Here is a 26,893-nt window from a genome sequence, read left to right as displayed (position 1 = left end):
ACTCCTCTAAGTATATTAGTTTATGATCTGATTCTGGTATTTAATGGTCTAGATGAGGAAAAAAACAATAAAATGTGTCTTTTTAGTTCCCTTTTGGTCAGATGATGAATGGGAGTTCACATCTGGACGGAGGCCTGTCCAAACAACATGATGTAATGACACCATTCCCCCACCAGGTGGCAGCATTCACCACTTCCTCAAAGACCGGAGCACACAACTCTCACTGATAGGATCCAACAGGAAAACTGTGTTTAAATTGATTTAATTGTTGGTATATTTGGTGCCATTCTCTTGTGTAAAGTGCACTAAGACAGCAGGATCATATTATGACATAGTCAAAGAAGAAGTATTTCAAATAAAGTCGAATTAGGGCACAATAAGTAGAAGTTTTGCAGGGTGGTGGCGTGAAATGCGCTTCTTGTTGTGGGTGATCGCTCCCTAACCTCCACGGGTGGGTTTTGAGGGCGTGGAGAGTGACGGGATCTGGGGGTGGACTGAAGTCCCTGGACCCTTCTTACTCTCATATCGAGTTTTCCTCGACGAAGTGAAGATGGACGCCAAAGGATAGACATGGACGCACGTTTTTCCTCCGCATAACCCTTAAAAGGAATCTGTTCCCTCTTTCTTTGGAGTATTTTCTATTTTTACAGAAGCAATAAAGGAGAATTTAGCTTTTTTTTTCGGGGGGGAAGAGGGTGAGACAGATTGAGCCATGCTGGAGCCTAAATGGTGGATTTAATTCATGTATAAATTAGTTCCAGAAGTCTTGGATTAGGAGGGGGGACGAGGAAGATCATATCAACAGGTGAGTTTGATTCAAGTCTCCATGTTTGTCCAATATTGAATAATTGCTCATGCATTACCATGTTACATGCACGCAGAATGCGTCCTGCCTCCAAAGACCTAATATTAACGCACAAAGGCACCGCTTGGCTGCAGCCTTCCGCCAGACTCCGGGATCCAGACCGGTTCAACCTGTTCTGGTCGCACTCTCCGGGTTGGGGAGTCGCTGTTGGAAGCCGCCACTTTGTCAACATTTCGGTGTGTTCCGCCCCAACTCAGAGGGGATAGAAAACACGGGCTGAGGCCGGTTCCGTTCGGGATCCCGCTCACGCGCCGCAGCACGGAACCACAGAGGCGTTACATTATTGACGAGATTTCCTCCGCAAAAGGCCGTGAAACGACCCGCCGGAGAGGCAGTAAACCCGTCTGGAGAGGGAACCTTCGGCCTCCGTAACCAGGCCGTTTTGTTCGGAGCTGTTTTCACGCCGTATTTCGGTGTTATAACGAAGGCACTTGAGCGAGGACCGTGATTTACTTCCCCAGTGGCCATGCGAGGAGCCCGGACCTTCGTGGAAGAATGTGTCGCCTTCTCCCGGCGTTAGCTCCGCCGCGGCTCCATGTAAGACCCCCGCATGGCTTATTGTTTGCTTTGGGACACATTCGGCCTTTATTAATTCATCACGGGGTAGAAAGACGCTCATAGAGCCAGAGGAGGCCAGATTAAAGCTGAAACCCGACATATAAAGAGCTGTTTGTGTGCCGTGCGGTTAGCCTCCAGCAGCCAGGCGGCATTTTTGCAAACAAATCCCCCCACTCCCTGCTCACAAGTGTTTCCTTGTGTTTCATCATTAATTTACCCTCCAGGGCCAACAGTAACAACATGCTCCTGGCCTCCGCTGTGGTGGTGTGGGAATGGCTGAACGAACACGGCCGGTGGCGGCCCTACAGCCCCGCCGTCTCCCACCAGATAGAGGCGGCCATCCGGAGCAGCGACCCCCGCGGAGGCAGCGTGGTCCTCGGCCAGGTCGACAGCCGGCTCTCCCCGTACATCATAGATCTCCAGTCCATGCACCAGTTCCGACAGGACACAGGTAAGACGGAGGAGCTGGTTTTATCTGGCTGTGAACATTGAAGATGTGTTGCTGTCAGCCCGAACACGTTTGGATGTAACTTCTGACTGATCCCGGTCAAAGTTCAGCCCAAACAGACCACTGCCTTTCTTCGCCAGATAAAGTCGTAAATCATGGAGGGAATTCGGCCTTTCGGCTCTGCAACGCTGCTGCTGCCCCACAGCAGTCAGCCAGATGTTGGCACGACATCTATATGGGTCAGCATGGAGGACATATGCGGTTTGGGGAAATTAAAATACACCAGATGTGCGTTTTTGTGGCGTTCCACTTTGCATTTTTAGGTCTGGACGTAAGATACTAGTTTAAAGGCTCGTTGTAATCTATGATGCCTTGTTTTTGTCATTGCAGCTGGTTCCACCAGCTCATGCATGTCGTACACAGCTGCTCGCCTGCGTTTTTCAGTTTTTCAGGTCAGAATAGTTTGGATTTAACCAGTTCCGGTCAGAATAGTTTGGATTTAACCAGTTCTGGACAGAATAGTTTGAGTTAAACCACTTCTGGTCAGAATAGTTTAAACAGTTCAGGTCATACTAGTTTGGTTTTAACCAGTTCTGGTCAGAATAGTTTGGTTTTAACCAGTTCTGGTCAGAATAGTTTGGGTTTAACCAGTTCAGGTCAGAATAGTTTGAGTTTAACCACTTCTGGTCAGAATAGTTTGAGTTAAACCAGTCCCGGTCAGAATAGTTTGGGTTTAACCAGTCCCGGTCAGAATAGTTTGGGTTTAACCAGTTCCGGTCAGAATAGTTTAAACAGTTCAGGTCATACTAGTTTGGTTTTAACCAGTTCTGGTCATACTAGTTTGAGTTAAACCACTTCTGGTCAGAATAGTTTGGGTTTAAGCAGTTCCGGTCATACTAGTTTGGTTTTAACCAGTTCTGGTCAGAATAGTTTGAGTTAAACCACTTCTGGTCAGAATAGTTTGGGTTTAACCAGTTCCGGTCATACTAGTTTGGTTTTAACCAGTTCTGGTCAGAATAGTTTGAGTTAAACCACTTCTGGTCACAATAGTTTGGGTTTAACCAGTTCCGGTCATACTAGTTTGGTTTTAACCAGTTCTGGTCAGAATAGTTTGAGTTAAACCACTTCTGGTCAGAATAGTTTGGGTTTAACCAGTTCCGGTCCGAATGTTTGGTTTTAACCAGTTCTGGTCAGAATAGATTGAAGCACTTTGTGATGATTCTGGTCTGGTGCCGGTTCCTGTTCAGAGTTGAACTGTTTGGCCTTTCTTTGCACTCCTGCCTTCAGTTAAGTCAAGTTTAATTGAGTTACTCTGCTGGTAATCTTATTTTCTTTACCCACACCGGAGTGTGAGGGTCTCCCAGGCCCCCCAGCCTGAAATGTGTAACTTTGGCCGGAGCGGGCGGGTCTGGATCAGCCTCGCTGCTTTGTGTGAGAAGCTCCAGCTTCTCCTCAGAGCACACCGAGGCTGTAGAGGGACAGGAAAACGATGTGCGGGTTAATCTCGGTTAACCAGCTCCACTAGTACTGATGAGCTGAGAAACCTCTGACAAGTGGCTTCAACTTGACTGGAAACGTGATGGTTTTTGTGGCACAGGGGCTGTGAAACAACTGGTTGTGAGAAAAGATACAGGCGCCTCAGCACGAACCGTTCAGTGGTTTATTTCTCAGAAAATGCAACAGATTGAACCTGCAAAGAACAAAACCAAGCGGAGCATTTAAGTTAAATGTATAAATGCTTAGAGGAGGTCGCAGTAAACACACGTGGCCCAGCCCAGGCCCAGTTCTAGCATCCTTCTCAGCTAACAACCCGGCTGATTTCCCTTAAAATGCTGACGTGAAATGCTCCCTTGTGCTCATTCGGTTTTACAGTATTTTCTCTTTTCTTTTGTTTGAAACGTTCCTCGTTGTTTTTTTCCTCCATCGAACCAAGCTGCGACACGTTGTGCGACAGTAATAACCGTCCGTGTGAAACAGGGCCACCACTGAGCAGAACATGTTTGCATGGAAGCAAACTGAAGCTCTAAGCTGACGTCGGACATTAAGCAGCTTCCTGAACCCAGTCCGCCGCGGTGCAGGTGCAGGTCTCCGAGGCTCGCATCGTTTTCCCCGGGTTTCGTGGGCCTTTTATCCAGCAGACGACCACACCTTTCGGTGGAGGCAGGATACCTGTCCCTGACCCCAGACTGCCCCCTGTAACCTCAGCACGATCCTGTGGCGTCACTTTGACTGTCTGTCGCTCACCTCCCTGTTAGTTTGGCTAATTTCACATGGAAACCCCCCCTCCGCTCTCACCAAAACAAAAAAAGACGAGCTGCAGTTTTACGTACCTCACTGCTGAGAGCAGACTCACAGCTGGATGAATTCTTTCAGCTGGATTCCTTTCTGTTAATGTGACTTGTGTTGAAACCGATAGGAGTGTGTGTTTCTGACAGATAAACTTGTGTGTTTCTGACAGATAAACTTGTGTGTTTCTGGCAGATAAACTTGTGTGTTTCTGGCAGATAAACTTGTGTGTTTTCGGCAGATAAACTTGTGTTTTTACGGCAGATAAACTTGTGTGTTTCTGACAGATAAACTTGTGTGTTTCTGACAGATAAACTTGTGTGTTTCTGACAGATAAACTTGTGTTTTTACGGCAGATAAACTTGTGTGTTTTCGGCAGATAAACTTGTGTGTTTTCGGCAGATAAACTTGTGTGTTTTCGGCAGATAAACTTGTGTTTTTACGGCAGATAAACTTGTGTGTTTTCGGCAGATAAACTTGTGTGTTTTCGGCAGATAAACTTGTGTTTTCGGCAGATAAACTTGTGTGTTTTCGGCAGATAAACTTGTGTTTTTACGGCAGATAAACTTGTGTTTTTACAGCAGATAAACTTGTGTTTTTACGGCAGATAAACTTGTGTGTTTTCGGCAGATAAACTTGTGTTTTTCGGCAGATAAACTTGTGTTTTTCTGACAGATAAACTTGTGTGTTTCTGACAGATAAACTTGTGTGTTTCTGGCAGATAAACTTGTGTTTTTACGGCAGATAAACTTGTGTTTTTACGGCAGATAAACTTGTGTGTTTCTGACAGATAAACTTGTGTGTTTTCGGCAGATAAACTTGTGTGTTTCTGACAGATAAACTTGTGTGTTTTCGGCAGATAAACTTGTGTTTTTACGGCAGATAAACTTGTGTGTTTTCGGCAGATAAACTTGTGTTTTTACGGCAGATAAACTTGTGTGTTTACGGCAGATAAACTTGTGTTTTTACGGCAGATAAACTTGTGTTTTTACGGCAGATAAACTTGTGTGTTTTCGGCAGATAAACTTGTGTTTTTACGGCAGATAAACTTGTGTTTTTACGGCAGATAAACTTGTGTTTTTACGGCAGATAAACTTGTGTGTTTTCGGCAGATAAACTTGTGTTTTTACGGCAGATAAACTTGTGTTTTTACGGTAGATAAACTTGTGTGTTTTCGGCAGATAAACTTGTGTTTTTACGGCAGATAAACTTGTGTGTTTTCGGCAGATAAACTTGTGTTTTTACGGCAGATAAACTTGTGTTTTTACGGCAGATAAACTTGTGTTTTTACGGCAGATAAACTTGTGTGTTTCTGACAGATAAACTTGTGTGTTTCTGACAGATAAACTTGTGTTTTTACGGCAGATAAACTTGTGTGTTTCTGACAGATAAACTTGTGTGTTTCTGACAGATAAACTTGTGTGTTTCTGACAGATAAACTTGTGTTTTTACGGCAGATAAACTTGTGTGTTTCTGACAGATAAACTTGTGTGTTTCTGACAGATAAACTTGTGTTTTTACGGCAGATAAACTTGTGTGTTTTCGGCAGATAAACTTGTGTGTTTTCGGCAGATAAACTTGTGTGTTTTCGGCAGATAAACTTGTGTGTTTTCGGCAGATAAACTTGTGTGTTTTCGGCAGATAAACTTGTGTGTTTCTGACAGATAAACTTGTGTGTTTCTGACAGATAAACTTGTGTGTTTCTGGCAGATAAACTTGTGTGTTTTCGGCAGATAAACTTGTGTTTTCGGCAGATAAACTTGTGTGTTTTCGGCAGATAAACTTGTGTGTTTTCGGCAGATAAACTTGTGTGTTTTCGGCAGATAAACTTGTGTGTTTCTGACAGATAAACTTGTGTGTTTCTGACAGATAAACTTGTGTGTTTCTGGCAGATAAACTTGTGTGTTTTCGGCAGATAAACTTGTGTTTTCGGCAGATAAACTTGTGTTTTTACGGCAGATAAACTTGTGTTTTTCGGCAGATAAACTTGTGTGTTTTCGGCAGATAAACTTGTGTGTTTTCGGCAGATAAACTTGTGAGATCCAACAGCATGACGGTCTGCAGCAGCTGTAAATGACCATCGCAGTTCGCTGCATTCTTAACCGCTTACACACACAGCAGCTGCACCTCCTCACTCAAACAAAAGAAGCACAGAGACCTTGATTCTGTGCGGAGAAAGGAATATTTCAAGGCTTAATGAGCAGAAAGTTCACTTTGGTTGTCCTCCCTCCCTCCTGGGATCCCCCCCCCTCCCCCAGCTCTCTTTTCTGAGTAGTTTCGTCAATCGGCTGAAGTCTCGAGGGCCTTTCGGTGTTTGCTTGGACATGGGAACAGAGACAGAAAAGATGTGTTTGTGCTGCAGTGATGCAGGAGCAGTGTGGATTCTCCCAAACGGAGGCCAGCTCCCTCGTTTTGGCCGGGCGCCACACACCCCAGAGAAGTTAAGTTTGTGGTTGTTACAGGTTCAGGAAAGTCAGAGATAAAGAGAAAGATGAAGGAAGGAGGTCTCCACAGCTCTGAGCTGGTAAAATCCAGAGTGTTCTCTGCTATCTAAGAGCAGGATTTCTTGTTTTCAAGCTCAGATATTTCCCTGCTTCACCTTAAAACTGCCTCCCCGTTACATGCTCTCCAGTTTGAACCCTTCTCCTCCTCTTTGGCTTCTTCTCTGGAAACTCTCGTTTTTTTGCTCTTCAGTCTTGGACAGCTGTGAAAGAAGCCTGTTTAAAAGTCCTTGCCAGCAGAATCCAGATGGGATGCTGGTATTTACAGCCCCATCATACAGGATACTTCCATATGAACGGAGCTCCTCCTCCTTCCTCCTGGTCACCGCTGTGTCAGTTTATGGTTCGATGCCTGAAAAACAGCAGGAACAGGCATCGAACGTTGCGTACTGGCGTCACACATTTAGCCGGCGCTGTGGTCACTCGGCTCATCCCGTGATACCGACTTAACATGTGAGCACACGCCAGTGCAGGGCTGAGCCGACTCTGTCTGGCCTGTATTAATCACAGGAACAGAATGAAGTCGCTCAGAGATGTTTAACTTGAATCGCTGTGATTCAGCGGCACAAAGACGTCGGGTAGCTCCAGAAAACTCGACCTTTTCCTCAGACGGCGGCGTAGAAAACCGGCCCGTGACCCACTTTATTCTCCTTCTGATGCCGGATGTGACTGGAGGCAACGAGAGCGATCCTGTCCAGTTATTACCGCTGATTATTAGGCCTTCTGACTTTAGACTGGACCACAGACGCTCGAGCAGGAAGCTGCCAGCCAACAAAGAGATGAACTCTGTAGGTGTTGGGCTTCGGTTCGGTTGTTGGAGCTTTAACATTAGTTTGTAATGTTGTTTGTTCTGTAATCATATGAGTTTACTCTGATTACACATGGGCAGCGTCTGAAAGGCTTTTATAACGTCTGCACAGCTGGAACACGAGTAAGTTTTCTCTGGGACTGAGGCTGAGTGGGAGGATGACTCGTGGATAAGTTTAATTTACTTTACTTTAGTGTAAAACAAGCTAACAAGCCTTCTTTTTCAAGGCTTTTGAGCCAGAAGAAGAGCTGTGTTTATCTATATCTATAAATATATTCATATATATATATAAGGGAATTCTGGACGGGTTGGAAGAACTTATCCTCTGTTCGAGGGGCTGCTTTCAGACATTGAGGGCATCTTTTCTTCCTGCTGCTCTCGCTCCAGCTGGTCCTGCTGAAGGAGACACATTCCCAGACCCCCACAAAGCCCCCGGGGCATCGGGGTCACGGCAGAGGGTGGGTACGGGGTGGATGGAGGGGGGCGGGGCTCCCCAGAGACGGGAGGGTGGGGGTGGATTATGGTAAGGAGAAAGGGAGGAGGGGGAGACTTTGTTTACATGCACAACAAACCAGGTCAGTGTGAACGAAGTGATTCAGTCGCTGAAAGCTACGACCACGAGCCGAACTGACCGGGTTCAGCACCAAAAATCACCAAAAACTGCTGTTAAAGCGTCACATTTAGCTGTTTCTGCTGCTTCTGACGGGCAGCGGAACGAGATGCTGGTAAGGTTTGTGGTTTGGTTTCAGCCACAGATCCGTTCGCCTGAATGTTGAACTGTTCGCGGTTACCGTGGCGACGTTACGCCCGTGCTTACACGTTTGTACCGGTGGGCGCCGTGGTCATTCTGGTGCTGCGTTCAGCAACACGATGACAAACGGGAACTCAGAATTTCTCACTTCAAACTGGGACTCAAAGGAAAGTCGGGTTTCACGAGTCATTGGTTTCCTTCTTTTGTTCTCGATCTCATCGCACATTGAAACGCTGTCACGGCATCATGAGCTCAGCGTGAGGAAATCACGTAGTTTTCTGTAATGTGACAGTAATTTAAATGAAATCCTTCAGATGTGGTTGGATGGTGCAACAGTGGGCGTGGCTTAGCAGATAAAGTGATGGATAAACTTTCCTCTAACTGCAGGAATCAGATTTACTTTCTTGTATCTGATATTTAGGTCAGAATGTCACAGAAATCTTTGCAGGTAATCAGATCAGATTTGAATGACTGTCCTCTCTGCTGTGGTGATGGCGCCAGTAACTAAACTGTTGGTTCTGTGCAGAAAGAAGGTTTCAGGGTCTGTCCACGAACTGATCCATGATGAGATTAACTGGATTACAGCTACAGTTGGGTTCTGCTCCTTATCTGAGGGTAATTATCCTTGGATATATGGCGGTGAATGAATGGAATCACTGGCACAAAGCAGGTCATACCCCGGTACCATAGGTGGCGCTGTCCCCATTTCAGCTATCGCTAATAGAGCCACTTCCTGTTGACGTCTTCACCGCCAACAACAACAAACTCACGCATTCAGAAAGATGGAGAACGCAGAGCGAGATGAAGCTGCGTCCCTCTCCATCTGTGATGAGCTGGTTATGGAACAGACGATGCACAACGGCGCATTCTCCATCGCCTTGTTTCTTTCTTTCTGACGACAACAACAGGAATATCGTCTCCTTCCACTTCAGGGGGAAAAAATCTGGAGCATGTGCAGAACGCTCGATCCGATCCACTAATCCGATCGTCAGATTAAAGATTGCACCTGATCTGATCCGTTTCTTTGTCAGATTAAGGCGTCTACATGAGCTGAATAACTCAGTCTTATTGTAATTTAGCCTTTAATCCGATCCGATGGCGCTCATGTAACCGCTCTGACTGTTTCTGTCGAGATCCGATCACACTTCAAAGGACCTGCACTGGGGTTTGATCCAAGATAGAAAATGTGACGCCTAATTTCAAAATTGGACTGTCTGAACCGACCCATTCGTATTTTATTTTGTGTTTTCCTAACCTTAACCAAACACTTATTTGCTTCCTCCTTGTTTCCAACCTCCTTACAGACCGTGTTATTGTAGATTTGTGAGGTCCAATTTGTTCAATGGCAAGCTGCTAACTTACAATTAGCTTCAGTGTCAAAATGTCAGCATAGATTGAGCTTATATAACAGCTCTGATTGTTTTAAAAGTGATGGAACTGAGTTCTGTTGGAGGTTTTGAGCTGTTTTTTACATCTTTTGAGTGAATTTATCAGTAAAGCAGTCAACAGGAAGCTCATGTTCACGGCTTTTCTGAACTCCAGAACTTTGACTCTGTAACGGTCTCTTCTTCTTTTGTCTAAAACTGCGTTTTAAGCCGCGATTCCTCCGGATCTTCTGACCTTTCTCTTCACTCGGCCATCGCCCTCCTCTTCTGCTTTTCTCTCACACTCTCTGAAGCTGAAAATTGACTCTGAAGCCAGTCCTCGAGGGACGGGACTCTTTAAAGGTGAAACAAAGTGGAGACAAAGGCGGGACGAGAAAGCGAGAGTAGAAAGGAGTTTGCGGCACACCAAAGTGAGAGGAAGACGGGAGGAGAGGCAACAGAAGGTCAAACGTGGACGAAATGAGCTTTGATCAGGAGGGAGAAGTTTGAATTAATCCAGTGTGTTGGAGCCTTTCTGTGTGGAAGGGAACCAGAGAAAGTTCGAGGGTCAGAGCGTTGTTGTGAAACTGCGAGTCGGGTTACTGTGAGGCCTCCGGGGGGGCACCACCCACCGCCTGTTCCACAGCACACACACATATATATGAATATAAAAGCACCACCGGAGGTCTGCACACAGTTTCGTGGTCGTTTCCCGACCGCGAACCCAAATTTCTAATGAAAACCTCGCTGTGAAGCTCCTCTGCCTGTTCGGGTCAGAACTGAAGCTCACACACATGACTGAGGCTCATGTGATGGGATTTAGAGGCAGGAAAAGAGGTGGAACACTCCTTTAACTTTCCTAACGTGGAAGGAAAGTTGTGGTGATGTGCGGTCAGCAGGTGGTTAGAATAAACTAACCTCCTCATTTTGCTTTGTCTTGAACTGAAGGGATTCCTCTCATGAATCATGAAACTTAGATGCATCAGCAGTGGATCAGTCAAATTTAGCATTATTTGGCTTGTTGATCCCTTCTGGGACGCCTCGGCATCCCTGAGGAGAGGCTTTGGGTTTCCCTCCCGGATCTGTTTCCTCTGACTCTGACCTCAGATAAGCAGGATATAATCTGTCCCGTTAACCTTTGTGAGGACTTCAGACATCAGGAAACATTGAAAAGCGTGAAGAAACAGACCGAAGCAGAGCTGATGGTTCCAGGGAACCACAGTCAGTCTGACCACAATCACGAGGTTGTTGATCAACCCTGATGATGTCATCGGGTTATGGTGGCTTAGTTCGAGGTTCAGACTTCATCCCACGATCTCTGCAGTTTGTCAGATTGTTACGGATCGTCTTCACGTTGTAATCCTTCACGATTTAATATCCTCATATCGCCCAGTCCAAGTATGGACCTTTCATGATATGCTGTCTCCTGTGGATGTGTTTATAAGCTTTTCTGTAGGCCACAGTGACATCTAGTGGCACAATCAGCTAAATGCAGCTCACTGAAACTGCTGGGACGACCACAGAAGGTGTGTTCAGGAGCCGGTGTTTATATCTGACTACACTTTGGATACGAGCTGCTGGTTCCTCTGCTTTAATGCAGCAGTTACTCTGTCGTTGAGATGAATATCGTGTAAATTTCACTCTGATTCACACAGTTCAGCTGCTGAAAGGTGACCCTGGTTTTGAGGTTTTCTGCTCATGTTTGGAGGGATTAAAGATGAAAGGCGGAGAAACAGACGGTGTCTGAATAAAATGATGCAGAAAGAGGAAGAGACGGCGTCACAGGAAGAGACGGCGAGAGGCCGAGGACTCGAGACAAATGAATCAGGAGGAAATGGAGAAAGTGACAGAGAAAAGAAAACCTCAACAAGAGGAAATGTAGTGAGTCTGTGTGAAAAGGTCGTGTCTCTGTGGCTCAGGGTCGACCTTTCAGAGGATTTCCTAACTCGATCCCACATTCCTCTTCCTCCTGCTTTAGTCTTTATCTCAGTGTCGCTTCTTATGATCTCAGGTTGCAGTTTGATTTTAGACCTTTTTTAGCCTCCATTCAGCCTCACTTAGTTCATCGCTTTTGTCATTTCGTTGACCTCTAACCTTCTTCCTTTTCCACCCATCTGAAGATGATGAGCCAAGAAATGTGTCAGGGGAACATTAAGGGAACGCAAAGTCACGCCAAGAAGCTCCAAGTCTTTGTTTTCAGTGTTAAAGATGTTCTGGAAGCCGGTTTGTTGTCAGGGAATCACAGAAAGAGGAAGTTCTGGCTCGGCCCAGTCGCTGAGTCACTGATGCTGAGGGTTTCAGGCGAGAGAAGGCCTCCGTGCACGATGTATGACCCCAGTTTGCAGCTCAGTGTGTGTGTGCACGTGCACGTGCACGCAGGGAGGCGTCAGTGATGAAGAGAACAATAAAGTCCAGATGGTTTCTTTCTGCCCCTGGTCTTTTTGTGCTCTCCACCTCTTTCATAGACGCACTTTTCACACTTATTCTGACTCAATCTTCGCCTTTAGACCTCAGAACACGTGGCTGTTTTTCACCGGATCCGTGCACATTCGGCCCAGCTGCGACTGACAAGTGAAAGTAACCACAGGTCATGTGCTGATCCAAATCTGGCTCACGAGAAAAGCAGAAGGGCGGTGGAGCTGTGAGACGGCGGCTGGATTAAAGCCTCAGTGGCTTTTATCGCTGAATTCTTTCTCAGACCTTTGGGCACATTCAGCTGAACCCACGGTTTCAGACGCACCAACAGCGGCTCGGTCTCCACAGGTTCTGAATGTGGACGGATGCTCGTATTCCAGCTTGTGTCAGTCAGAGCCTCCTCTCTTATCTGTGAGTCATGGCATCCTCCCACACCGAGTCCTGTTCTGATAGAGATGAACCTGAAAGTCAAATCTGTGCAACACATTATTCATGTTATAAGGAAAAAGTCTAAACTAGCATAAAACACAGAGGCAGTGAGTGGAAAACTAAGTGAACCCTCACTGCTTCCACAGGAACTAAGAGGGTAAGAAGCAGCCAGAAGCTGCTGATCAATGCTCTGATTAACTGATCTTCAGTCAGTGTGAGCAGCTCTATAAAAGCAGAAGTTCTGTCAGTTTAACACGATGCCAAGGAGGAAAGACACCAGCAATGATCTCAGAGAAGCAGCTGCTGCTGCCCATCAGTCTGGGAAGGGTTATAAGGCCATTTCCAGACTATCTGGAGTCCATCATTCTACAGAGAGAAAGATTATTCACAAGTGGAAAACATTCAGGACAGCTGTCAATCTTCCCAGGAGTGGACGTCCCAGCAAGTTCACCCCAAGGTGAAGAAGCCCAGAGCTACATCTCAGACTCTACAGGCCTCAGTTAGCATGTTAAAGGTTAAAGGTCACCCCAAGGTGAAAAAGCCCAGAGCTACATCTCAGACTCTACAGGCCTCAGTTAGCATGTTAAAGGTTAAAGGTCACCCCAAGGTGAAAAAGCCCAGAGCTACATCTCAGACTCTACAGGCCTCAGTTAGCATGCTAAAGGTTAAAGGTCATGACAGCACAGTTAGAAAAAGACTGAACAAGGATGGCTTGTTTGGAAGGGCTGCAGGAGAAAGCCTCTTCTCTCTAAAAAGAACATGGCAGCACAGCTTAGGTTTGCAAAGCTGCATCTGAACAAAGCTCAAGACTTCTGGAACAATGTCCTTTGGAGTTTTCACTGAATAAAGTCCTTATCTTAAGAGCTGACAATCTTCTGCAGGTTCTGTTTCACAGTGGAACATTCAGGTTCTGTGTGCTGCGATGGGACCGTGACCCGATTAGCAGCATTCTGACAGAACCCAGATAAACCCAAAGCACAGATGCTGCTGTGGAACTCCCTGTCCTGTAATGGCCCCTTTTGTATTCATACATTCACAAAGAGAAAACCCCTGAGGGGATGAATAGGGCCGCACATTATTCTTTTTATTATTAGCATAATGGCGAGGATGTGAAAGAGATCCCACGTGGTTCGTTCTCCTGCATGTTGATCTCAGAGGAGGGAGCTTTGCTGCTGTTTATCTCCACAGTTGACAAGTTCAGAACAAATGTCTGACTTCCACATCTGCATTTTAGTTGAATGCCTTCAGTTTTATCTGAGTTTTCATGCATTTATCGGGTTATTCGGCGGTATTTTTGTCCTGTTGGACTGCTTATTACGGGTCACCGCTCTGCAGGAACATCGCTGGCATCCTTCTGGCTTTTATCCTCCCGTAGAACCGTGGCTGCAGCTGGGAAGGACACGTGTTGCTGTGACCAATCCTTGTTGCTTCAGACTCTGCAGGCTGAGTTCTCAGCTGATGCACGTCCTCCAGAACCGCCGTATCGTTTCAGGCCTTTGAGTCCACTTTGCTTTCAGTGTCAGTGTGAAGCTGAGTCTGGTGTGACAGCACATTAAGCCCGAGCTTTTACGTTCTGCAGCATTCCTGAAACAAATGCCTGTTTTCTGTCTTTATGTGACGCAGCAGCTCTGAAGTTAACGCCTTTCTCTCTCCGTCAGGAACCATCCGCCCGGTGCGGAGGAGCTTCTACGATCCCGGCTCGGCCCCGGCTCAGGGCTGGCAGTGGGAGTGGGAGAACGACGCGGGCTCATGGACGCCGTACGACATGGAGGTGGCCATCGCCATCGAGAGCGGCCACGGCCGCCAGCAGACCTGCCTGGACCTGACGCCGCTCGGCTTCTGCTACCTCATTGACTTCCAGAACATGACACAGGTTTGTTGGACCGCTCCTCCTCTCCAGGTGCAAAGCTTTAAAGCTTCAGCTCCAACGTGTTCTGTTCTGCCGTCCTGCAGGTGAACCGGCAGAGCCAGAGGTGCCGCCGGATTCAGAGGCGTGCCGACGTGGCCTACCCTTTGGTGTCCGGCCCGCTGCCTGTTTCCAAAGGAGGAGGCGTTGGAGGAGGCGGACTGACGGGGGCCTTGCTGGGCGTCGGGGTGTCGGGGGCCAGCATGGGAGTGGGAAGCTCCGTCACCTCAAACGGAGGCTTACAGGCTGCCGGCCTGAGCCAGCCGTGTTCCTGCCAGCAGTGCATGCTGGTCCTCAGCGTGAAGAGCAACACGGGAGGAGCGGGGGGCGGAGTCGCCCTTCAGACTCTGGGCAGACGCTCGTTAACTATGCAGCGCCCCAAGAACTCAGCGCCCATCAGCTCCAAACCTCTGAGCCCGTCGAAATCGGCCACTCTGGGACGAGGGCAGCAGCAGAACTCCAACTCCAACTCCAACTACTACCAGACGCTGCCGCACGGCCTCGCCATCACCAAAAACACCGCCTCCCCGAGAACCAACGCCCAGCTGTTCGCCCAGTCGCTGGCCGCTCTCACCGCCGGCACCGCCGCCATGGGACTGTCCTCCAACAGACCGCCGCCCCCGTCCCTCCCGCCGCCCCAGCCTCCCTCCTCCAACCCTCCGTCCATCCCACCCAAACACTCCTCCTCATCTTCAGCCGGTGACTCGGTGCCGACCGCCACGTTAGTCACGCCCGCCAGCAACGTGACCACGCCTCCTTCCCCTGTGCCATCGCCGTCGCCGATGGTGATGAAGCCTCAGCGCGCGGCGTCCTCCGCAGCATCGGTGTGCCACGCGCCGTTACCACAGCGATCAAGCTTAGCCGGGCTGAGCCGACCGGCCTTGCAGCGGATCGCGATGGCTCAGTCCAGGGCGCTGATAGCGTCGGGGTGAGTGACCCGAGCACAACACGCCACCCGCCGTTAAAGCCTCTGCATGAACATTCACTGAAGGTGTGATGAGAGTCGCAGGCAGGAATCTTTGTCGTTGCTATGGCAACTCCAACGTTCGTACCTGCAAGCTCAAACACGCAAAAGCGCTCTTTTGATCATGCACGCCTGGGCAAGACGTGCGTTCACACATAGCAGCGGGTGTAACGGGTGATGTCAAGCTGTGAGTGATTCATCTGAGAAGTGTGAGCCTTCAGGCCCCCCCCCCCACCTGCTGGGGGGTTGTTGTTGGCTCAGATCATCCATGTAGAACAAGTCTGTACGATGATTAATGTTCCCGAGACGAAACAGAAACACAGGAATGTAAAGAGGAAAGTTTAAGGTTTAAGGAGCAGCAAATAAACAGAGAAATGAAAGAAAATAAGTAAATAAAAAGCAGCGATAGAACAAGTTTAAAAGGATTTCTTTCACACTCAGTCCTCCGACGCCTCAGTTGGATGCTGAGGAAGCTGAACAGGTGGAACATCTGTAAAATGGGACAGATCCAGAGGTTCCAGCTGTGCAGAACCACAGCAGCTGAGCTGGGGCTGAGTTACCACAGTGTCAGAGCCTGGATTTCAAATGATTTCAGGCAGACTGACTTGTTTATTTGTTCATTTCTCGGTCAAACTAACACATTTGGGTTTTTCTGGTGTCGTGTAAATGTGTGTCACCTGGACCTGGATCTGATTGAAGTTCCCAGAACTCCTCTTACGGGGTCATTTTCAGAGTAGGGAGCATTTATGACGCAGCCGTAACAGCGGCTGCTTGTAAACAGCTCGTAAAGCCTTTAGAAAGTTAAAACACAGGAGAGGAACGACAGGGAGGTCCAGGGACTGCCGGGCAGATGCACCGAGGGATTCTGTGACCTCATCACGAATGGGGAGCTTCCCCGCCCCCAAAATCCTTGTTTGTTTGGGTTTGTGATGTAGCTAAAGCTAAGCTAAGCTAAGCTAAAAGGAGTTTATCAGCCATGAATGTTTCTGCAGACACGTCACATGAGGATGAGTCCATCTGAGTATTTCTGGATGGATTGCTGTGAAGAACAGCTCTCAGGATCAGTTTTACTAACTTTAGTTGGATCTTATGAGCTAGCACACTTAGCTGATACGTGCTAGCTCCCTAAAGTGAGGTTGTGAACACACCACATCCCGCCTGATCCCCTCAGAACTAAGAAGAAACCTGTGAAAAAGCAGCTTATTGCAGCCATATCATGAAACCTCGTCTGAGCATGCGTCCTGCGCAGGAAGTGATGCGTTCAGGTTTCCTGCAGATGAAAAGTTTCCAACTGAATCGGATGGTTCTGAGATGTAGATTTTCCTGGCAGGGCCTCCCTGCCTTGTTCCCCTCCCCCTCAGCTCTCTGGCTCCTCTGGTCGCGTCTCAGCAGTCGGGGCCCCTCGGAGCCCCATTGTTGGTCTCCACAGTAACCTTTGTTGGATTACTGAGCTCGGGCCACATTAGCAGCACAATGCTGAGCCTCTGCTAGTTTCCCTCCCTCCTCTCAGACACTTTATTTGCTTTTCCTACCTTTCCTCTCCTCTTTGTCCTGGTAGTTTCCTGGTATATTCTGCTGTGTTTTCCAACAGTTTGGAGCTATTTTTAAGCAAAGCTCCCCCAGGTGATAAAGCTGCTTTACATCCGGGGACCTGGGTTTCTTACGGTGGGTGGGCAGTATATTCATATGAATATTTTGTGGGTGGGGGACGATGAGACAATGGTTCTGTTGCAGGCAGCACCGTTTCTCTCCAGCCCGAGACAACATCCTGAGGGGAGGGGTGCAGGGTCTTATATTTAGTGCCCGAGACGAGAGCCGAGGGGGGGGTGAAAGACAAAGAGACGAGTCAGCAGACTGTCAAAGATTGATCACACTCTGGTGCAAGAAAATCAGGCCAACAGCAGAGGGAGGCGACACGCACACACACACGTGCACACACGTGCACACACGTGCACACACACACACACACGGCTGTGAAGGCATTTCACAAACACACACATTGTTCCTGCCTCTCACACACAGTAGAAGTAAATATTGGCCATCCTAACAGGGAAGAATGTGCACTCTCTGTGCAGCGGGGGATTATGGGAGCGAGACAAAGGGAATGAATGAGCTGGTGGGGGGGGGGGGGGCAGACGGCATACTGAGGAAAAGCAAATGAAGCAGAGGGCGGGGGGGTGGAGGAACGCAAATCCTCTGAGTCTGACTTAATGTGGGACGGAGGAGCTGGAATGAGCAGCACACCTGTTAGCAACCAACAGGTTGCTGTCTGAGGGGGGGGCTGACAGGGGGAAACCTTACCTGCAGCTCAGAAAACATGCAGACAGATGAAAAGAATTAGAAAAAGATTAGAAATCATGAGCTCATCGTCATGTTGCCAAATCAGAAAATCCTCCAACATTAAATGAATTTTATTCAAATGCAGACGGTTTGAACCCGACAGAATCAGCTTTTACACCACACAGAAAACACATTAATGGCCTTTATTATTCTCTGTGAACCCAACAAGATAAAGTCCTCGCCCAGACGGCGCAGAGCAGCAGGCGCCGCCGTCGTCTGCTGCTCCGAGCCGTGTTGAACTCATTTCTGTCCCGGGTTGGACGAGCGGCAGCATCGGGTCGAGTAAAAGCCGCCGACATCGTTTATTTAGCCCGAAGTGTGTGAAGAAATGTGTGAGCGGCAATATGTGTGAGAATGTGTGGGAGAGTGTTATTGTCTGCAGTCTAAATGGGTCCAGCTGATGTCCATCTGGGCTGGAGGGAATACGAGGGGTGGGGGGGGGTGTGAGACAAAGCTGGGGGCGGGACGGAGGGGGGAGTCACAGGGGTCAAGAGGCCAGAGTCTAATTCAGCTCCCCCAGGCGAGGAGACACTATATTTCTTTTTTTATAGGTTGCTTGTTCCATCTGTGCTGCTTGGCTCTGATTCTCCTTTAATATGTGAAAAGGATCCAAGTTAAACACAGAAGAAGAACATATAGATGAGCAGCTTCATCCACCTTCTTAAGTGGTTCCTAAAACCACGTAAAACTCATGGGCTAACTGGTTTCCTAACTGGTTTCCTAACTGGTCTCCTAACTGGTTTCCTAACTGGTTTCCTAACTGGTCTCCTAACTGGTTTCCTAACTGGTTTCCTAACTGGTCTCCTAACTGGTCTCCTAACTGGTTTCCTAACTGGTTTCCTAACTGGTCTCCTAACTGCTCTCCTAACTGGTCTCCAGCCTGTGAAACCTCTGCAGATGGTCCAGAACGCGGCGGTGCGTCTGGTCTTGGATCAGCCTAAAAGAACACGCCCCCCCTCTGTTCATTGAGCTCCTCTGGCTGCCCTTAGCATCAGATCCAAGTCCCTGATGTTAGCTACAAAGAGCTTAATGGAACGGCTCCATCTACTTGAATGCTCTTGCAAAGGCTTCTGTCCCAACTGGGTCCCTCCGTTGGTCCCAGGATTGTCGTCTAGCAGCTCCTACACCACGCCTAAGACAATCCAAACTCTGTTCATGTGTCGTCCCACGATGGTGGAATGACCTACCGAGCGCTACCAGAACAGGGGCGTCCCTGTCTATCTTCAAGAAGCTCCTGAAAACCCAGCTCTTCAGAGAGCATCTCCTATCCCAGCACTTACCTTGTACTTCCCTCCCCCCTCTATCTCTGCACTTTATCTTTCTGCTCTTCCTTCTATGCCTGCACCCTATCTCTACTCTGTCCCCTCTGACAGAGTCGGACTCCTGGGTTCCTTCTATGTAGCTTATTGTTAGCTTTTTATAAAGCTGTTATATCTTCATTTGTAAGTCGCTTTGGATAGAAGCGTCTGATAAATACAGAAACAGAAACAACACCAGCGTGATGTGTCATTGAAGGCGTCAGCAGCTTCGCTCTCAGGGTCCAACACCAGGTTTTCAGTTTGGCTGCGGAGTGAAGCCTGTGATTGGAGCAGATTATACGCCATGGTTCCCAGTCTGACCCATAACTGCTGCGCTGCGGCGCCTTAAAGCTCAGCGACTTCAGAGTGAAAACGTGCTTTTAATTTCCCATAAAAGTGACGTCCGCTCACCTTCTGCTTCTTCTGTGGTGTTTAACGGTTGCACTGCCTCCTGATAGATCATCTTCACTGTCATTAGCTGTTAAACTCCTGGTTATCACTCTGACGGTTGCTGCCATGACGACCGTACAGACGCATGAAGTCAGTTTGAGACACATGATGTCACCGGCCGGCTGCCCCGAGTCGCCGCCACACAGCGTGAGCTGCAGGAGCAAAGACACTTCCCTCAGAAAGCAAAAGTCACTGTTACAGAGCGTAAAACTGTGCACGTGTGTGTGTGTGTGTGTGTGTGTGTGTGCGTGTGTGTGTGTGTCATGAGCGCATCAGTGGGCCACCTGGAAAGTGTGTTAAAAGGAGGCTTATCCAGGATCAGACGTGACTCAGCGCTCCATGCTAACGCAGCAGCCTGTCAGACATGAACAGCTCCACTGACGAGCTGCGAGCGATTAGCGTGCGCGTGCACGTGCGCGTGCATGTGAGATCTCTGCTGTCGTCATTCGTCGACTCGATCCAGTGCGGATCTATTCAGGTGTTTCCCTGTCGTCGTTAAACCGCTTCGACTGCAGGGCGGCGCCGAGCTGCTCAAACCAGGAAAACCCAAACTGACGTCATGAGATCCGTCACTCTGAGCTCCACAAACCAGTTAAGTTAAGGGGGGGGGGGGCTTCAGAGTTATTTATCTCCACACTGTGAAGAAACATCTCGTTGAAACGTTCGATCAAACCTGGTTAAAGAACATTTCTGTTTAGAATCGCTGTCAGCTGCCTTTAAACCTGCTTGAAGCTAAGCGCCAAAAACCCCAAAAATGTAAATCACTGTGTTTTTCTGAATTATTTTTCTGAATTATATCGGTCTTGCGGTATTTTTCTGAATTATTTTTCTGAATTATATCGGCCTCACGGTATTTTTCTGAATTATTTTTCTGAATTATATCGGCCTCACGGTATTTTTCTGAATTATTTTTCTGAATTATATCGGTCTCGCTGTATTTGACGGTATTTTTTCTTCTGGGCGTTAGCCTCATTTTCTGATGATTTAGAGAATATTTCCTGCAGTAAATCATCTCCCTGAAGCCGTCTTTTTCTCAGCGGTACCGTGTTTTTGGCTATGTGAAAGGTGATGGCGTTTGTTATGCCCCCCCTTTTGCATTATATTGTCGTTTTAAAGCCGAAGAATTTCCAAACAACAGACACGGCTCCTCTTCTCGGTTCTTCTGAGAAGCTTCAGAGAAACCCAGCGTTTTGTACGCTGCACTCACCGGTGTTGGGCTAAATGAAAAACTCATATCATAAAAAAATAGCACCGGTATTCGTTATGAACCGGTGTGCCGTCCAGCACGACAAAAACCCGTTTCTTATTTGAAGTGTGTGGCACCAGCTCTGGTTTATTGCCCTAAAACCTGCTCACTGACCAGCTCAGAGGCAGCAGTGAAGGATGGCAGGTCAGGTCTGCTCAACCATCAGCTTCATCACGTTTGGACGCTGTTTTCTGCCCGGATACTGAACCGGGCCACAGATACTGAACCGGGCACCAGATACTGAACCGGGAACCAGATACTGAACCGGGAACCAGATACTGAACCGGGCGTCAGACACTGAACCGGGATCAGATACTGAACCGGGCACCGGATACTGAACCGGGATCAGATACTGAACCGGGCACCGGATACTGAACCGGGATCAGATACTGAACCGGGATCAGACACTGAACCGGGCATCAGATACTGAACCGGGCATCAGATACTGAACCGGGCACCAGATACTGAACCGGGCACCAGATACTGACCCGGGATCAGATACTGAACCGGGATCAGATACTGAACCGGGCATCAGATACTGAACCGGGATCAGATACTGAACAGAGTACCATCAGACTGTGTTTTTCTGTCTGTTGGAGAGTCCTCAGTGTGATGAAGCGGTATTTATCCCCTCAGATTATTCAAGCCTCCACGATAAATGCTGTTCCTGTCGCCGTGGACAGCTGACAGCAGCGTAAAACGTGTGACCTCAAACTGTATCTGCAGACAGACCTGAACGGTGTGATATGAGCAGTCACAGTCTGACTCATCAGCCTCTGCGCATGAGTCTGTGGAGCTGAACAGCCTCTGCTCACCTGACCCCGTTTTCACCGTTATATCACAGCAGCTGTCACAGTTTGCTGTTCTCCCCCTGAAACCTGGGAAATTACAACTCCTTTCACACACGTTTCCTCGTGCGCAGCACTGCCAACAGACACCAGTGACTCATTCACTCGTGTGGTGTCATGTGTAGCTGAGTGGGGGTAAGTGAAAGCAGCTTAGTGCTGACAGAAAGCCTGTTAAAGCTAAACCAACAACAGGAAACAACAGATCGCCCTCTGTGCCTCAGACAGGCCGGGGCTGTTTCCACGTGCACGATCCCAGCAGCAGAGCACGCCCCTTCGATAGCTCAGTTGGTAGAGCGGAGGACTGTAGAGGTGCAGGCTGACATCCTTAGGTCGCTGGTTCAAATCCGGCTCGAAGGAGTTCTGTTTTGTTCAAATTAAAGCTTTCAGTTGTCTTTAGAGGAGCCGGAGGGCGAGTGTCAGCTGACCTGTTTCCAACCTATAAGACTGAAAATGACCAGCTGTTCATGCCCGATATTCCTTAATCTGACCGCTGGCATCGAGAGTTCTGATTGGTTTGTAGAAATGAGGCTGCAGGTGTGTTTTGGCCGGTTAAAGATGACGGTGAGCTTTGTGACGAGGCTGTTAATCCCCTGAGCAGATGGAAACTCCTCAGATTAGCTTTGATAAACACACAGCTCAGGACGGTCAGTCACTCTCTGATCAGCTGTGAGACGAGGAGGGACAGGCGAGGAAACACCTTCTTCGCTGCTTTGTGTGAATCTTTGCGCTGAACATGACCGTCATCGGGTTTTCTCAGTGAGTATGTTCTGACGCTCACCTCTGGCTGGTGAGGAAACACTGGACTCAATGCTTTGTGTCTTCCCCTGCAGCGTGCCCACCGTCCCCGTGAAAAACCTCAACGGATCCAGTCCTGTCCACCCCGCTCTGGCCGGTAAGAACACAGTCCTGACCCGAGAGCTGCCTCGGCCCCCACAGACAGCACATGACCGGACTCTGGTGTCTTTCAGGGATCACTGGAATCCTGATGAGTGCTGCCGCTCTGCCCGTCTGTCTGACCCGGCCTCCGAAGCTGGTGCTGCACCCTCCGCCCGTCAGCAAGAGCGACATCAAGCCGGTGCCAGGCTTCGGCCACTGCTGCAGGAAAACCACCAAGAAACAGGCTCGCAAGGGTAAGCAGCGATGCCGCTTCTGGTGCCGCCGGCCCGGCAGGTCGGGACCATCAGCATCGGGATTCCCTCTTTTCTGTCTTCTCAAACCCCAGCTGGTCGAGGCGGATGGCCACCCTTCCTGAGTCTGGTTCTGCCAGAGGTTTCTTCCTGGTTCTGGTTCTGCCAGAGGTTTCTTCCTGGTTCTGGTTCTGCCAGAGGTTTCTTCCTGGTTCTGGTTCTGCCAGAGGTTTCTTCCTGTTAAAGGGAGTCGTTCCTTTCCACAGTCCCTCAGGCTCAGGACGGGAGATTGGACTGAAGACAAGTTTCGGTCCAATCTGTTGGTTTCCTTAGCTGGGATATTATTTTTGAATTGGCTCCATATGAATTAATTGGATTATTTTGAAATTAACTAATTGGATTATGATTATAATGAATTGAATTCCAATTGGCTTGAAATGGACTATATTATTTAAGTGCCTTGAGATGACTGTAATTGTTGTAATCTGGCGCTTTATAAATAAAACTGAATTGAATTGAATCAGCAGCTGCAGCTAACTGCTCCCGTTTGTGTCTGCAGGTAAAACTCCGGAGGAGGTGGTGAAGAAGTACCTGCAGAAAGTAAAAAGTCCCCCAGAGGAGGTAAGAGCTGCTGGCTTCACGGAGGACGGCGACGCTGCTGAGGGCGGACGAGGAGCTGATCTTCTTTTTGTCTGTTGCAGGATTGCACCATCTGCATGGAGCCGTTGGGGGGGCCGTCGGGATACAAAGGCCCAGGAGTGGGTCCTGTTTCCAGGGCGGAGTCCGTGGGGCGACTGGCACAGTGTGGGCACCAGTACCACTTCCAGTGTCTGGTGGCGATGTACAACAACGGCAACAAGGACGGCAGGTTGGTCACATTCAGCCCGCTCTGTTCCAGAGGCTGTGATTGAAATGAGCTCCACAGTGACGCCCCGTTTGTCCTCAGCCTCCAGTGTCCCACGTGCAAAACCATCTACGGCGTGAAGACCGGCAACCAGCCAGCAGGGAAGATGGAGTACCACGTCATCCCGCACTCTCTGCCCGGGCACCCCGACTGCAAAACCATCCGCATCATCTACAACATCCCGCCAGGCATTCAGGTACGCCCCGAGCCGGCGGCGCCGCCCATTTACTCTGGCTGGGCGCCACCGATCTGAACCATCTCTCTGATTTCAGGGACCAGAGCATCCAAACCCAGGGAAGCCCTTCACTGCCAGAGGCTTTCCGCGACACTGCTACCTCCCAGACAGCGAGAAAGGACGCAAGGTGAGCTCCGCCGCCATCCTTTTACCCACAGTAAGGTGCTTTAAGGTGTTTGTTTAACAAAGAGCTCGGGCCAACCTGTCCGCAGGTACTGAGGCTGCTCCTGGTGGCGTGGGACCGCAGGCTGATCTTCTCAGTCGGTACTTCGAGCACGACGGGCGAGTCGGACACCGTCATCTGGAACGAGGTAACTTCCCTCCGTCTGAAGTGACTTAATGACCCGACATGAGCGCTGCTGAAACTAAACGCCGCTGCTGCTTCTCTCTCAGGTCCATCACAAGACGGAGTTCGGCTCCAACCTGACGGGTCACGGCTTCCCCGACCCCGGACACCTCGACAACGTCCTGGAAGAGCTCCGCGCTCAGGGCATCACAGAGGATGACGCACTGATGGAGAAGTGAAAAGGCAACGCCACCAGCGGAGGAAGAGGAGGCGTTAGTCATGGGTGGAGGAGGAGGAGGAAGAGGAGAAAAGACTCTGCCAGCACTTAGAGGGCTGCAGGGGGGGGCGTTACGGAGTCTGTCCTAACGTCACAGCTTTTAAAGCCAGCACATCGACAGAAGTGGGTGGATGTTGGAGGAAGCAGCAGCTGGGGGGGGTGGAGAAGGGGCTCAAGGGTTTTAGCTGCGGTAGGTACTAAATGTGGGGATGAATCGGTACTAACATCTGGGACAAACACAAGTTAACTTTACTGAGAGAGTCAGAAAAAGATGGAAACACGTCAGAGCAGGAAGGACGAAGAGGGAAGAAGGTGGAGCGGCGGTGGGGGGGAGGTGGAGGGCAGGAATGGCGTCGAAGGAGGAGTGAAGATGGTGTACGAACGTAGAGTAGTGTAGGAGTAGAGTAAAATTAACTTACGGTACTTCCAGATAGTTGAGCCACCAGGGAGGGACGGTGCTGGCTTTGTTCAAACCACCTGCTCCTCAGCGGCTGAATGTGGTGACGGTGCGCCCCCTGGAGGCCGTCCGGTGCACTGCACTTCAGCCCCAGCTGCTGGATCAGAAGATTATCATTGTTACTATAACCCTAATTTACCGTCATTCCATTCCTTACCTCTTGCTTTTGATCTAAAGGGTTCAACATGTCTGTAGAGCCAAAAAAAGACCAAACCTCAGCCTGTTTGGAGTCTTAGTATCGAGCCACTTAGATACACAGGTACCGGCGTTCTTTACTTTCTGTCGCTGTGAACCGCTCACGTGGATTCAGTGGATGCTGATGTTATCTGTCCAGATGTGATTTAACAGTTAGGGTTAGAAGTGACTCATTCTGAATAAATTAACTTGATGCTGAACTTGAGGCCTTTGGGGTCGAGGTCAAAGGTTGCGGAGGAAGAAAAAGAGAAGAGGTGGACCAGCAGCAGAAGGTCCTGACCCGGTCGACAAATTTAACGAACAGATCTACTCACTTTTAGAGTTTAATCTGGTTTATTTCAGGCTGACACGTGTCCTCTTAATGAGTCTGCCTCCAACAGACGAGTTTCACGTGTTTAAAAAGGTCAAGGTTGAAGTAAAAATCACTTCAAACTAATTTAGCTGATATGTTTTTGCATTTTTCGGAAGAAAACAGATTAAACGTGAAGGCAGCCATGTTTTAAGTCCACTTCAAATGCACGCAGGTCCAAAATAGCACAATTCTGAGTTCAAGCGTTCTGTATCCGAGCGACTTCAAATGCAGCATCATATCGCTGCAAAGGCTCATGGGAAACGCAGTCTTCAGAATGTGTTTAGTACGTTTAGTCCTCAGTAACTCGGAGGAACGGGAACGCAGAGCAGATAAAACACCCAGACACACCACGCCTGCCTCTGATTGGCTTCTGTCGACCAATCCGGGCTCAGTATTCTGTTCATCCACCCAAAACTCCTCCGGATAAAGATGTAGATTCGCTTTTTTTGGGTGTTTGCGCCTCCTTTTCTCCGCTGACCCACGCCACCCTGCCCAGTCTCACAATATCACACGAGCTGTGTGTTTGAAGGAGAATCTGTGTACTGTGTATACCAACACGCTCCCAGTTCAGGGTTCATTTGGTACTCTGTGGGGGGGGGGGATGATGATGATTACCCTGATGATGGTACTCCCTCCATGGTAACGTCTTTATTATGTTTTTTATGAACTGTAGCTACACATTTGCTTTTTAATAGCATTATTCTTGACACTATTATAGATTGAATTGCCTTTTTTTTGTACATGTATGTTGTTTCCATCGAGCCCTTTTTCATCTGTTTCTGTTTACAAAGACAGTGTTATCATACTTTTATTCGTCTCTGTGTGCAGAAGATGAGCTGATGTGGATCTTTTCTTTGGAAAAGGAATTTGATGGTAGACTTTTATCTGAGTTTAAGCCGTTACACATTTGAATTGAGGGTCAAAATGTTGTACTCTTGCTGTTCTGTGAGGTAAAGGATGCTTTTATTCTACATATCTCCTGTCCTGATGCTGCTCTGCACTGAGCCTTTGTGAAGAATTGTAACCCCGGAAGGTTTCACAGCAGAGGTGCAGAGGTGCATGTTGGTCTTCATAATCATTTAAATTTCTTAGAATATTATAAGAATCACAACTTCCTCATATGTCTTGCTCTTTGACTCAGACACTGCTCTGTTCCTCAAATCAGTCTGATACTTTGAACTAAATACAAAAAGGTTTTATATCTGTTTATCTCAACTTGTTTACCTGGATAAATTGATGTAAACACGTGCAGAGTCTGAGGCCATGTGAGCCGATTCACTGTGTCAATCTTAAATGTGGATTTTTTTTTTCCCCCGTCACCATTTCCCCTCCTGAAGGCTCGAAATGCTCCAAACGTGGAAATTAGATGTGCTGGTTTGGAAGCGAGAGCATCAAAACATGATAAGAGAAGCAAAATGTAAATATAACAAATTAAATTGCTGGAGAATGAATGATTAATACAAGAAAAAAAAATAAAGGATGAATGAAAGTTATTTACCGTGTCGGAGTTTTTTTTTTTTATGGCCTTACTCAGCCTCACTTATGTCACTTATTAGGTGAAGGAAATGATGACAATACTATAC

At 48.3% G+C, this 26,893-nt stretch overlaps 1 protein-coding gene and 1 non-coding gene across 3 annotated transcripts; both read left to right on the top strand.

Moving 5' to 3' along the window:
* The first annotated feature begins 513 nt into the window (after window positions 1-513).
* Window positions 514-26,803, top strand: LOC140305288 (E3 ubiquitin-protein ligase DTX4-like). 2 transcript variants are annotated; one of them, XM_072384065.1, is made up of 12 exons: window positions 514-805; window positions 1,648-1,874; window positions 14,084-14,298; window positions 14,379-15,259; window positions 22,308-22,369; window positions 22,446-22,607; window positions 23,164-23,225; window positions 23,306-23,472; window positions 23,551-23,704; window positions 23,781-23,870; window positions 23,956-24,054; window positions 24,137-26,803. In XM_072384065.1, exons 2-12 carry the CDS (start codon window positions 1,664-1,666, stop codon window positions 24,266-24,268), a joined length of 2,235 nt encoding a protein of 744 aa, XP_072240166.1. In that variant the 5' UTR covers window positions 514-805; window positions 1,648-1,663; the 3' UTR covers window positions 24,269-26,803. The 2 variants fall into 2 exon arrangements, with proteins under 2 accessions (XP_072240166.1, XP_072240165.1); XM_072384064.1 differs by lacking the exon at window positions 514-805 and adding an exon at window positions 965-1,402.
* Window positions 21,748-21,834, top strand: trnay-gua (transfer RNA tyrosine (anticodon GUA)). Its single transcript is given in 2 exon segments — window positions 21,748-21,784; window positions 21,799-21,834. It is a non-coding gene; the product is annotated as a tRNA-Tyr (tRNA).
* Window positions 26,804-26,893: the final 90 nt, after the last annotated feature.

Source organism: Leuresthes tenuis, unplaced genomic scaffold (genome assembly GCF_036924035.1).
Source record: "Leuresthes tenuis unplaced genomic scaffold, fLeuTen1.0.hap1 SCAF_4, whole genome shotgun sequence".
NCBI lineage: Eukaryota > Metazoa > Chordata > Actinopteri > Atheriniformes > Atherinopsidae > Leuresthes > Leuresthes tenuis.
The sequence above is the reverse complement of the archived record's forward strand: the minus strand, read 5'-3'. Positions and strand labels throughout refer to the sequence as shown.